Source organism: Gallus gallus, chromosome 24 (assembly GCF_016699485.2).
Source record: "Gallus gallus isolate bGalGal1 chromosome 24, bGalGal1.mat.broiler.GRCg7b, whole genome shotgun sequence".
Classification (NCBI taxonomy): Eukaryota; Metazoa; Chordata; class Aves; order Galliformes; family Phasianidae; genus Gallus; species Gallus gallus.
In genome coordinates, this window is record NC_052555.1 from 3,591,860 (window position 1) to 3,604,751 (window position 12,892).

Below are 12,892 nucleotides of genomic sequence, written 5' to 3' on the forward strand. Positions count from 1 at the left end.
GCTGGCTCCTACCCTACAGAGACTCGGGCTGACACGAGAACAGTACATGGCCGGGCAGCAGAGCCACCCCTATGAGGTCGGATCCTGCAGAGCCGCCCACAGCCACAGCTGTGCCACCACCAGAAGGCTCGCCTGGGCTCGGCTGTCTGCTGAAGAGCTGGAGGCTGCAAAATGAAATGAAAAAGGATTACGTGTATGGACACAACGGACACCTGCAAGTTAGGTGGGACCTGCAGGCAATCCCTTCCCCAGACCCCCTGAGCTGATCACCTCTCAGCTGGGAAGCCCATCAACAAGCCACTGCCCAGTCTGCCTTGCTCCTCTGCAGACACTGACATGTGCTGCCAAGCCCACACTGCCCCACACAGAGCCCCCCGTGCCCCCTCTTGGCTGCCTGCCTGCCTGCCAAGCCCTTCACACGGCAGAGAATAACCAGCTTTGCAGCACTCCAGTGCCTCCATCCCACTCCAGCTAACCCAAGGCATGCATTATCCAAGCCTCATCTCTGTCCTGATCCAAAAAGGCTGCCTTCCCTCCATCTCCGAATGCCAGCAGCCCCTCTGCTGCACAGCAGATGCCCCTGCCCACCCCACACGATGACTGGACCAAGCCCCAGTGCTTACCCCTGCAGCTCTTGCCATCCCCTTGCAGTGTCCCTGTCACACAGCTGCACAGGGGTCCATCCGCCTGACTTGTGCAGATCTGCTCACAGCCACCGTTGTCCTCACACCAGTCAGATCCTTTGTGCAAGACAGACACTGAGAGATGCTGCTGGATCCTGAGCAGCCCTCAGTTGCCCACCCAGGATGCCCTCCAGTGATGGGAAGTCCTACTGGAACCCTCCCATCACCTTCCAGGTGCTCACTCCCATGTCCTGGCCACCTCTCCTTACACCAAGGGGATCATCACATAAGGTGGAGGACCCCTCATGCCTGTCCTCAGGGCCACACACACTTACGTTTCCTCCGAATGGGCCCCACTGACAGGATCTGCTCGTGGGCCTCCTGGGCGAAGGCGCTGGCTGACCGCCGGTGTTGGGGGCAGTTCTGCACGGAGATGGCAGCACATTTATCACTCTTGGCCACTGACCAAGACCTCTCCACACGCCTCCAACCCGGACCCCCAAGAGACCCCCGACACAGCTGGGATCTTCCCACAGCAGAGCTCTCCTCCCTGCAGCCAGAGGGAGGTACAACCCTCCCCATCTCTTCCTCAAGGCTGCCTCCCTGGCTGCCCCTTGAACACGTGAGCCATGCACAACATGTTCCACCTCCACCTCACAAAGCCCCCAACCCCCAGCAACCCTCAGCCTGAGCCTCACTTACTATTTTGCAGGAGTACTTCTCCGAGTCACACAGTGAAACAGCACAGTGCAGGTGGACTTCGTCGTAGTCCCCGATGAACTTGAAGACAGTGACATGGAAGCGACAGGTCAGGGACACCCCGTTCTCCTCTATGCCAATGGTGTTGTCCTTCAAGTTTTGACACCTGTGAGCAGGACAAAAGCTGGCCGTGGTGATTCTGTGACTAGGATCCTTCCTCAAGCAGCACTGCTTGCCTCTGTCCCCATGAGACCCCCTCGACCAAATCCTTCAGCTATTCTCTTTGATGCCACTGTACCTATATGAGACCCATGTTTCTGCACCCCTGTGACGCATGCCAGTTTTGGCTAGGATAGACCTAGGTGTCTTCGTGGTAGGTCCTGTGGAGCTATGCTTCCCACAGATGACCAAACCAAGGCGCCTGCAGTCACTCACCCTCCCTCAATGATGAAGTAGCGTAGTTTGTCATTGCTGTCCCGCGAGGGCGTTGCATAGCACTTGTTCAGCATCAGGATCAGGTGGTTGGAGTCAGCCCCCACCACAAAGACCCCCACATAGAGCACATCCCGTGTGGTCAGCACCACCTCCCCCTGCCGGTACGGGTGCTTGTAGGAGGAGTTCTTGTATAGGGCCATCTTGGTCGTGAAGCTCCCTTCCTGCGTTGGCACTGTCAGGTTGATCACACTAATAAAAAGAAAACAAATGAGTCTTGGACCTCGCACTGGCTGTTGTTTGCATATTGTAACCTTGCTGTGCATGCACCCACGTGCCCTACTTGCCCTGCTCTGACCTGAGCATTGGCCGCACGACTGAGTCCAGAGAGATCTTGATGTCCAGCTCATAGGCACAGGAAAACTCCACGTTGATGGTCCGGTCCCGGGTGATGATATTGCCTGTGTTGTTTGCGCTTTCAATCCACACCGTGTTCTTGTATACGATGTGAGTGCTGTTGGACTGCAGAAGGCAGAACATGACATCCCTCTAAAGCGACCATCTCTGATCTCCCACTTGTGGCAGATGCCTCACACCCAAAACATATGGTGTGACTCTGAAAATACCACTACTTCTACCCAAATATGACCGAGGCTCAAGGCAAGATGCGTCCCAAGTGCTGGCCACCTCTTGGGTCCCTTTCTTCCATTGAGGAGCCACCCTATGGCACGCTGTGTCCTTGCTGCCCTTCCTGCCCCATTGCTCCCACATGAGACAATGCCCAATGCCTGCAGCATCCCCCCCGGGCCCATTAGCCTATCACCCTGTCCCACCTGCACCAGGTTGCCACAATTGCCCTTGGTGTTGTTGATCTGGAAGGAGATGAAGTCCTCGCCCTCTATGCCGGGACAGTGGCGGTCATTGACCCGCACGCCCTCGCGCTCGAAGCCCAGCTGGAACAGCTTGCACTTGGAGATGGACACCTCCATTTGGGCAGCTTTGCACGTCACCTCTGCATCAATGATGTCATGGGTGGCTAGGAGAGAAGGAGAAGGCTCATGGAACTAACTGAAACGACGCTCCGGGCCCAGACCCCCATCCCAGTCATCCCTCCCAGCCCCGGGCTCACTGTTGCCATAGGGTGGGGGCTCAATGCAGCCACACAGCTCCCCGCCATCATCCAGCTCGCAGGTCCGGTTGGGGCAGTCGGCGCCTGCACAGGGGTCCTCCACCACTCCTGCTAAACAGCGCGAGACGCACCTTTACCCTTGTGCTCCGGGCCCAGTGCACTCTGAGGACCCACAGGAGCCCATCTCACTTACAGCAATTCTCCTTCTCAATCCACTCGGTGCCCAGGATGCCAAAAGTACGGCACGCCTCACCATAGGCGGCCAGTGAGCCACACAGCTGCACCTGCTTGCGGTTGTAGCAGCCGTCCAGGAAGCAGGACTCATAGAAGGGCAGAGGGTCCAGGAGGCCGTAGCAGGGCTGGAAGAAGCCCTTCATGTCTGTCAGCTTCAGGCAGTAGCTGTCACTCTGCAGCTTCTGGATCTGGACGTTGTCGCAGGACGCGGCGTACTGGGAGTACTGCAGCTCGTTGCAGCTGCGGGCACCGGACACGTCGCGGGGGGGGTCCCCGACTGCCCAGCCCTGCACCCGCCCACCGTGTCCACCTCACCTCTTCTGCATGCCGTTGGTCTTCCAGCTCTGTGCCAGCACCACGCTGCTGACCACCGGTTTGCCCCGCAGCGTCGCGTAGTCATCCGCCGGGTCGCCGTTGAAGTTGCCGCACAGCCCGCACACCTTGTTCTGCAGCCGGTCGCCGATGGTGATCTTGATGACGTTGAAGCCGTTGTAGCGGATCTGGATGTCCGGGCCGGAGTCGATCACCAGGAAGCCCTCCTGGCTGTAGATCTTGGTGGAGAGCCCCGTGACGAAGGGGATGCTCACAAGGCTGCCATTCACCTGGCATGAGGGGGGATGCAAGGATGACATCCCTTCATCCTCCCCACTACTGGGCAGGAGCACTGCCCCCCTGCAGTCTCCACAAATGCCTCCCAGTACCCCAAGGATGCAAACATGAGAACTCTGCTTTAACAGGGGTCAGCTGCCTTTCTCCATCTCCAGTGAATCACTCCAAAGTCCTTGCCCCCCTTATGTGCCAGCACAAGGCTGCAATACAAACCAGCCCATACAAATGCACATGGGCTCTAGCTCACAAGTCCTCTCCTGCTGAGACAGGCCACATGTGATGTCTCTCTACCCCAAAATCAAAATGCTCCTATGCAAATTCCACATCCTCCTGTTTCCACCTCCCGATGCTGTGATAAAATCAAGCAAGAATAACTTTAAACAGATATAGAAGCAATGGATGCACAATAGCAAGATCCAGTAGGTCATAGAATCACAGAATGGTTTGGGTTGGAAGGGGCCTTTAAGATCATCCAGTTCCAACCCCCTGCTATAGGCAGAGATGCCTCTCATTAGACCAGGTTGCTCACAACCCCACTCAACCTGGTCCTGAATGCTTCCAGGGAGGAGGCATTCACAGCCACACTGGGCAACCTGTTCCAGTGTCTCACTACCCTCACAGTAAAGAATTTCTTTCTTATATCTAGTCTAAATCTACCCTCTTCCAGTTTAAAGCCACTGAACAGTTCTATATAAGAACTAAACCTTCCCTACAACTTCTGCTGATGCTGTACTACCATAATCACCATTCTAGCTGTGTAAGAAGTCAGATACCATCACATATTGATGCCCAAGAAATATCTAGATTCAAGAGCAGTCCCCTTCTCTTTAAGTGCCTGTGTTCTCCAAATTTTCCTTGTTAGGATGGCAGTCTACATGATAGTTTCTGCTGGATTATATTACACTTGAAGGATTATCCTCTTGGATCTGCATCCCCCTCTCACCAAAGGGTTGCACGACATGATGGGCACAATGATGGGCTCTGGCTCACCCTCCTCCATGCAACCAACTTGCCTCCCAACATTCCTCTCAACCTGGTCAACGTCCCTCTGCCCAGCACAACAGAGAGCAGCTGCTTGTCATAGAATCATAGAATCACAAGGTTGGAAAGGACCTACAAGGTCATCTACTCCAACCGTCCTCCCATTACCATTGCTACCACAATGAAGCTGCTTCTACTGCTGTGACCAGCAACGCCACACCACTTCGGCTCAGGAGACGGTCCCCTGCAGCCCCAACCTCAGCAAGACCTCACCTTGACCGTACTCCTGTCACTGATGAGGATCTGCTCCTCGTTGATGTAGAAGTACACGGGGGAGATGATGGTGAGGTTGGGCGAGGACCACTTGTCGAAGTTGATGATGAGCTGGAAGGAGAAGTCGGGCAGCTTCTGGCAGATGGTGGACAGCACGAAGGCACAGTTGGCGGGGAAGCGGAGGAAGGCGCCGTCGAAGGTGCGGAAGACTCCGCCGCCCGCTGCCAGGCAGAAGGAGCTGCGTGTGCTGAAGCAGCCGCGCACGCCGTTGCGTGAGGCGCACTCCTCGTCCGACTTGCAGTGCCGCGGGTCGCACTGGATCAGGTTGCGCCGGAAGCAGCGGCAGCGCCGCGTGCAGTCCCCGTTCCAAAAGAGCTGCTTGGGCTGCAAGAACAAGGGATGGTGGGTCGGGGGGATGGGAGCCTCTGCACGGCCCTCTGCGGACATTCTGCATGGATTTACTCCCCTTCTCCATGTAAAAAGGGGAATCGGGTGATGATGACTGAGTAAAGAACACAAAGTACACACTGAGTGCCTCTCCGGAGCAGAACGAAACTTGCAAGCAACTGATAAACCCCTATAGTGAGCCCTACAGTGAGCACGAGTTCAAAGTGGGCAAGCAAAGTGGATGTGTCCAAATGTCTCAGCACAAAATGAAGCAAGTGGCTGTGGCTACACTTAAGGGCTGCATTCATCTCGATGCACTGAGGACCAGAGGGGAGTCTTGCTGTAAATGTGCATCATGCAACCCACTGGTTGTGTAAAGGACCTTCATCAAAATAATACCAAGAAAGCACTGTCTTCCTGAGCTGGCCAGACCAGTGCAGACACCATGCCTACCTGCTTCCAACCCAACACAGAGCAGGAACATGAACAACTGGCTAAGTAAATGTGGAGGATGGCAATGGCACCTGGCTGTCTTCGAGCTACTCCTTCCTCAAAACAGCCCTCATCCTGCACCACAGAAGTAACCACACACAGACCAAGACATCTCTGTCCTTTGGGATCCCAAGATGCGATACAATTGCTGTACTGTGGTGTGCTGATCAATGCGTCACACTGATAGATCAGAATCCCAGTGAACATCACATGGTTACAAATAAGTAGATCTCATAAGCTACACTGTGCTCACCGCATGCACAACAACATGGTCACAGAGCGTTGGACTCTGGCACCAAGCACCGAACATCCCTGCTCGCCAGTTCCCTGTCCCAGCACCCTCTCCCAAACCATCCTCACCCAACAACCACACAGTGAAGGACATGTGATGTGCCAGAAACGACTTTGCTCTCATCTGTCCCCCTGGGCCTGCTGGCACCCTGTCATCTCCTGCCCTTGTTTTTGGCTCATCTCGAGTCACATTGAAGCCTGTGCTGGGAGGTCAGTGTTTCCCATGCGAGCCCTGCTTGGATCCTTAGATCCTTCACTACATGCCATGGTGACCAGGCACAACGTGACACCCTACAACACACCCCAGGATCGCACATCCCACCGCCAAGGATTATCCCAAAGGGTTACAGTGAGGGCACCGAGGGAAGATTGTTCCCAGTGTACCTCGTAGTATTTGCCATCAGAGTAGCAGCCGCAGTTCTGGGGCAGGATGCAGCTCTTGCCATTCAGCACGTAGCCGGGGTCACACTGGCAGCCCTCCACGCAGTAGTGGCCGCAGTCGCTCTTCAGGCGGATGGCAGCACAGCGGGGCTGGCACAGGGACACACAGCTCTCATAGTGGCTGTTAGGGGGACAGCTGACAGCTGCGACAGGAGAGGAGAACACGAGGCAGGTGGATTAATGCCCTGCAGATAAAGGACTTCTCCTACCTGCTCCTTCCTTTTACAGCCTGATCGCTGCCAGCCATAATCTCGTGGGGGACCATCATAGATTACTGTGAGCTGGGAGGGTCACACCAGGATTAATGAGTCCTACTATTGGCACACAAAGACCATGTCTTGATGATGCAGACAGTGCACAAACACTCTTTGCTGTCTGCTGCCCTGCTACTGGTCACTCCTGCTGACCCCTGTGCTGGGGACAGGGGTGCCCCTGGTGGTCCTATGGACTCCCAGGCAGCATGGGGACACGTTTCAGTGTATGTGCCACTGACAGCTCACCTTCATTGCCTGGCCAATGTACACCGAAAGGTGCCACCAGCTCACCAGGAACCATGTGGGGCAGGGCACATGGGATGTAGGCATGTGGCCATGCTGCCCCTGCACTGCTGAAACGATTCCTCCAGAGCTGTGAGGAGGTTCGTTAGGAGGAAGAACGACATAAATTTAATTTTTGGTCTTGTTAATGATAGCAATTACTTCCCAGCTGATTTGCCAGATAGAGCGGCTGCCAGGGAGACTCATGACTCCCATCCTCAGGAGCCTAATTGAACACTGCAGTGTAATCTTATTGACAATAGCAAGCGGCTTCATTAGAGGAAACACTGCTGGCTGCAAAGCTCACAACTAAAACTCCTGGGGAACAAGTTCAGCTGCATGTGCCTGTACCACTGTGGCCCTGGCGTGCCCCAGGTCAACTCTGACATGGTGCCACTGCCATGACATTGACACTTCTATGGTCCCCGGGCTTCCAATTGACCGCCTCTCTATATTAGTGATCAAACTGAGGACTCAGAGCTGGCCAGAGGGGTAAATAAGAGCCCATCGGTAGGGCAGCACTTACAGCACGAGGTGAAGTTCCTCCAGCCGATGATGGCGATGCCCTGCGTCTGGCATGTGCTGGCATAGTTCTGCAGCCAGCCGCAGGCCGTCTGCATGGCTCCCCCGTCAACGCACGTGTCAAAGAGGCAGTTCTTGTAGAAATAGCTGGGGTTGATCTTGCTGTGGCACTTGGCGAAGACACCGCTTTGGCTGGGAATGAGGCTGCAGAGCTGCTGGGGTTTCCAGAAGCCTTCCACTTTGCCGCAGGCTGGGCAGCGGTCGCCGCAGCCCACCCGACAGAAGGTGTCCCGCTTGGCCCAGCTCTGCACGAAGTCGGTGACGCCAAAGGCCGGCATGCCACCCGCGGCCACCAGGTCATCGTCGGGGTTGCCGTTGTAGCGGCCGCAGAGGCCGTAGGTCAGGTTCTGGAAGCTGCGTGGGATGGTGACGGACAGGAAGGTCTTCCAGTCGTACACCACCTTCAGCCCAAAGTCGGTCTCCACCACGATGTGGAAACCGAAGGCGAAGATGTTCACCTTGCCCTGGCCCAACTTCAGGGGTAGGTAGAGCCGTTCGTTGTTGATCTGCGGGGAAGGAAATGAGATAGCAAGACTTTGTGCCTTGGGAAACAACCTGGAGCTTCAGGAGCCACAGCTGGGGTGGGAAGGGATCACCCCTCACCGCCGCCTGACCCTCGCAGCCCCACTCACCATCACAGTGTATTTGTAGGCGCGATGGATAACAATGTTGTAGTTGAAGACCTCCACTTCCACTTGCTTCACCCACAGGGCCAGGGAGGTGTCACGATCCTCGTTCTTGGCCGTGACAGTGAACGTGGGGAAGGTGTCTGACCGCTCCGCACGCGGCCGTGAGATGGTGGTGCACAGCACCAGGGCACAGCTGCTCTGGAAGTCGAATGAGAAGCCATCGAATGTCAGGTAGTGCCCGTAGCCAGAGACGATGCAGGAGGCATCAGTGCGGACGTGGCAGTAGTAGAGGCCGTTCTCTTCTAGGCAGTACTCATCATCCTTGCAGGAGACGTTCTCGCAGTACACACTGTTGTCTGAGCCATTGCAGTAGCAGAGGAAGTGGCAGGAGATGTCCATCCAGAAGGTCTGGTTGGTGGCCAGCTGGCGGCCCTCAAAGTTGCAGCCGCACTCGCCACGGGGCACACAGTGGGAGCCGCGCAGGGCAAAGCCCTCATCACACTGGCAGCCCTCTGTGCAGGTGTCCATGCAGACAGGGCCCGTGGCCAGAGTCTCACAGGTCTCCACGCAGCTCATGCACTCCTCAAAATGGCTGTTTTCTGGGCATGCCAGGGCTGGGGGCAACCAAATGCAGAGTGTGAGTTAGCATCTCCCGCAGCCGTGGTGCAAGGAGCACCAAGGTGGGGTGCAGACAGAAGGTGGACACGAGGTGAATACCGACCCACTTGCTATAAATGAAGAACTAGTCTCAGCAGCCTCCCAGCCACTGGGTATTCCCACTCCCCCGGTTACTCCTACTCCTCTCTGCCATCTGCCACCTCACATCGCAGACCCATGCCAAATAACGCTTCCTCCTGCCAACCCAAAGAGGACTTCCTGCTTCCCTCTTCCAAATGGACACCCCACTTCCAAATGGATGCCCCACTCCCAAATGGATGCCTCTACAACTTGAACAGCAGAGACGTGGGCTGCCTACTATGTATAGCCATGCTGGAGATTTTTCGCATTCGCTGCTGAATTATGAATGTTTTCCCATCAACGGCAAGTTTACAGCCACAGCTAAAAACATGCTGTATTCAAATTATCCCCTGGTGATGGCTTACAGTACTGTCAGCCACCATCTGCAGCCCTGGAATGCTCCTGCACCGCATTGTAAACCTCCTTGTGTCTCCTGAAACACCACCACGAAACCACTTAATTGGGAAATCTGTCTCTGTGGGCAAAGGTGTCACTTAGAAACTGCCATTGATAGGTGAGATGCAGTGTCCTCATCTTTGGGTCACGTTGTGGTCCCACTATGCACTGATCACCAGCTGGCTTGCCCTTCCTGATATGAGTGAGCTCCTGACCATGGTACAGCGCAGGCTTTGCAAATGTTGCCTGCCAAGTGAAACAACTGAGAGACTTTTGGTATGCGAGCAGAGATGCTTGCAGCCTCTTTCCCTTTGGTATGCTACTGAGGAGAGTGCTTTGTATGCCTCAGCCCCCATTGCGGAGGATGGCTCCGTTGGATGTTGTTCTTTTGCTGACACCGACCTTTGTCTGTAGTAGCCAAGAGAGTAAGAAAATAGCCCCAGTTTATGCAAGTCTGCCCACCCACTACTGTGATTTCAGACTTCTATAAATGCTGTATGTTCTGCCGTGCTGTTTTGCTCCCAGCAACCAGTAAGGTTGGGGTGCCTCTTCTAAATGGTTTCCCAGTTGTCTCAGAGGAACACCACTACGAGGTATGCACTGGTAACAAGGCGCAGGGCAAGGTCCCATAAAAAATGGGGACCTTCCTCTGAACACCCATCAGCTCCCAAGAAAATGACCCATCCCAAAGCGGAGGGGGCTGCATCTCCTCCTTACCGCCCCGGATACTCAAAAGCTTTGGTAGACTCACGGCAAAAGCTGTGGCTCCTCCACTGGCCAACGTCCACCTCGGCGTTCTTGCAGGCACTGGCATAGCGTGCCACTGCATCGCACAGCTCTGACTGGTTGCCTCCACTCTGGCACAGGCGGAAGAGGCATGTTCTGTAGTAGGCCGAGACGTTGACCACGTTGTGGCACTCCAGGAAGGAGCTGTTGGTGGGGTCATTGATGATGCCGCAGTTGGAGCGGCTCCGGTAAGTCTTGAGCAGCTCCGAGTCATTGTTGCATGCCTTGAGGAGGTCCCCACACTCCCCGTTGCAGATCTCATCGAACGTTGTCCAGCTCTCCAGGAAGAGCTCCAGGTTGTCTGTGCACTTGCCCTTGGGCGTGCAGAACTCGTCACTGTCATTGCCATTGAAGAAGCCACACAGGCCCCCCGTGCAGTTGAAGTAGGCGGTGGAGAGGCGGATCTCTAAGAGGCCTGAATCATAGTAGCCAATGCTCAGGAGTCCCTCTGACTCCGTCACAGTGCCGTTGTCAGTGCGGTAGATCTCCAGGTGGCCAGAAGGGTGGAAATATGGCAGGTCCACATCATAGCCATTCACCTGCAAGGGAAGGCATTGGTAAAGGCAATGTGACTCTGCAAGATGGTCCCACCTGCACCACGACAGGAAGGATAAACCTGGCCTCCGCCCCTGAAGGTCGGAAATCTCCATCACATGGGAGGATGCAGCCATTTCCTTGCATTTCATTCAAAGACAGAGCAAATTCAAGCAAGAGTAAGCTGGAGGAGAAAACAGCAGCATTCAGAAAGCCTCCTGATTTGGCTTGGCAAGTAAATGGGAATAGCAGTGCTACAAGGCAGGATGGCCGTGGACAGATGGAACCCTATGTTAAATCCTATGGTACAGACACCATGGTATTGCCTTCCTCCTCCACCATGATGGTGACTGCTCTATATGCTTCCAGTGAAGCCTTGAGCTTAGGGCTGCCTCACTTGACTGCATCCTTCCTGCATCCTGCACTGCTGCTCACTGCTAATAAATGCTTGGCAAATAGGAAATAGCTGGGAATGTTAGCTGTGGTTCCACTTAATGGAGCATTCTGCCTGCTCTACTGTGGCTGTCCTGGCTTGACTGGTCAAAGAGAAAAACCTCAGCTGCAAAATAGAGTAAAAATGGGTATGGCTGGGATTCAGAAGGCACAGAGACCTTCAAGGTTGGGATGTTCCTTCTTTTCCACAGATATTTTGCTCACTATAGCCACATTATGACCACCAGTTCTGCTGGCAAATCTGCCCTCAAGCAAAATACAAGTGCTTCCAAGATACAAGATATCCTCTGCTTTCCCCTAGCTCTTTGGTGTGGAGGGTTTGCATGAGCTGGGCTGTGAGAACAGGGTCTTGGTGAGCACCTATGGTCTTCCTACCAGTGTTGGCAGCTGTTGTGAAGTCTATGGGATGGGGACCATGGGTGGATGCAATCCTAGTCCTTTTACCTCTTGCCTTGGATATGAGAGATGAGTAGACTTTGACACTTGTGATGGCTCTGATCTCAAGGAACAGTCCAGAGCTGTACACCCATAAGCTCTTCTCCATGGGGACATTGTGGCATGGCACAAGCCGATGCCTCCCATCTTGGTGACAGCCTTACCTTGACCTCTGACAGGCTGGCTCCTCCAACCTTCACCTCTTGGCCAACCACCTGGATCCGCATGACGCGCAGCCCATTGGGAGCGTATCCCGGCTTCTTCTGACTGATGTCCACCTCAATGAAGTCAGGCTTCTCCATGCATGTTTTGAGCAGTGTGTAAGAGTGCTCCAGCGGGTAGGGGAAGGTGACACCATCAAACGTCCGCAGCACCTGGTTCTGTCCCACCGAGCACAGGCCCTCCCGCTTTGGGTAGCAGCCCCGGTAGCCATCCTCAATGGTGCAGACCTCTCCTTCGGGGCAGCTGGTGTTGAAGCACTTGGCCTCCCCACCGTCCTCGCACTGGCACTCTGCTGTGCAGTCCGCTGTTGCCCAGAACACCTCTCCGACGGCGTAGTACCGTCCGTCCACATCACAGCCGCACTTCTGCACAGGGATGCAGCGGTCGGCGCTCAGCACATGGCCATCGTCACACTCACAGCCCTCGGCGCAGGGTGCAGTGCAGCGCAGTGGGGCTGTCAGGTCTGAGCATGTGGCAGGGCAGCCGCTGGCGCACACTGAGTAGTGGCTGTGCTCCGGGCACTGCACGGCCGCCTCTGCAGGTGCCAAGGGGACACAAACAACAGGACGAGCGTGTTACCATGTGGTTCTGAGCTAGGGACCTCTACCTAATAACCCACACCAACGTACAATGACCTAGCATTCCCACTTTACAGTAGACTTGGATCTTCCATTTCTCACCCACACCTCGTTGGCCATTCCCTCAACGCAAGCAAAAGCTTCTCTGAAGCAGCCCCTGTACCACTGAGCCTCCTGCAGCTATCTGCTACCAAAAGCAAGGAGGGTGTGCTGACCAGCATACTGCCAGCCACTCCCAGCTTGGGTCCGGGCTATCAGCACAGCAGCCCATTGCTCACACAGTATTGCCGAGCTCCCCCCTCCTGCCTGACTCTTGCCACCCGTTAGCTATCATGAAACTCTCACAGTGCAGGGAAGAAGGACCAAGTGGCATTTGCCAGACCCCCTCTGCCTCAGGCAACATCATCCCTTT

At 55.1% G+C, this 12,892-nt stretch overlaps 1 protein-coding gene across 2 annotated transcripts in view; it reads right to left on the reverse strand.

Annotated features, from left to right (window-relative positions):
• Positions 1 to 12,892, reverse strand: part of TECTA (tectorin alpha) — a 26,537-nt gene continuing 13,645 nt past the window's right edge. Inside the window, exons 9-24 of one of the 2 annotated variants that reach the window (NM_204873.3) lie at positions 11,845 to 12,437; positions 10,224 to 10,797; positions 8,342 to 8,952; positions 7,654 to 8,215; positions 6,535 to 6,734; positions 4,981 to 5,364; positions 3,433 to 3,719; positions 3,077 to 3,357; positions 2,884 to 2,994; positions 2,588 to 2,790; positions 2,113 to 2,276; positions 1,758 to 2,006; positions 1,326 to 1,488; positions 959 to 1,046; positions 624 to 740; positions 1 to 164 (exon numbers count right to left, since the gene is read on the reverse strand). In NM_204873.3, the coding sequence (NP_990204.3) occupies positions 70 to 164; positions 624 to 740; positions 959 to 1,046; positions 1,326 to 1,488; positions 1,758 to 2,006; positions 2,113 to 2,276; positions 2,588 to 2,790; positions 2,884 to 2,994; positions 3,077 to 3,357; positions 3,433 to 3,719; positions 4,981 to 5,364; positions 6,535 to 6,734; positions 7,654 to 8,215; positions 8,342 to 8,952; positions 10,224 to 10,797; positions 11,845 to 12,437 (4,682 nt within the window). In that variant the 3' untranslated portion in view covers positions 1 to 69. Of the gene's footprint in view, positions 165 to 623; positions 741 to 958; positions 1,047 to 1,325; positions 1,489 to 1,757; positions 2,007 to 2,112; positions 2,277 to 2,587; positions 2,791 to 2,877; positions 2,995 to 3,076; positions 3,358 to 3,432; positions 3,720 to 4,980; positions 5,365 to 6,534; positions 6,735 to 7,653; positions 8,216 to 8,341; positions 8,953 to 10,223; positions 10,798 to 11,844; positions 12,438 to 12,892 lie in introns of those variants that run through there. The other variant, XM_015297959.4, reaches the window with a different exon arrangement.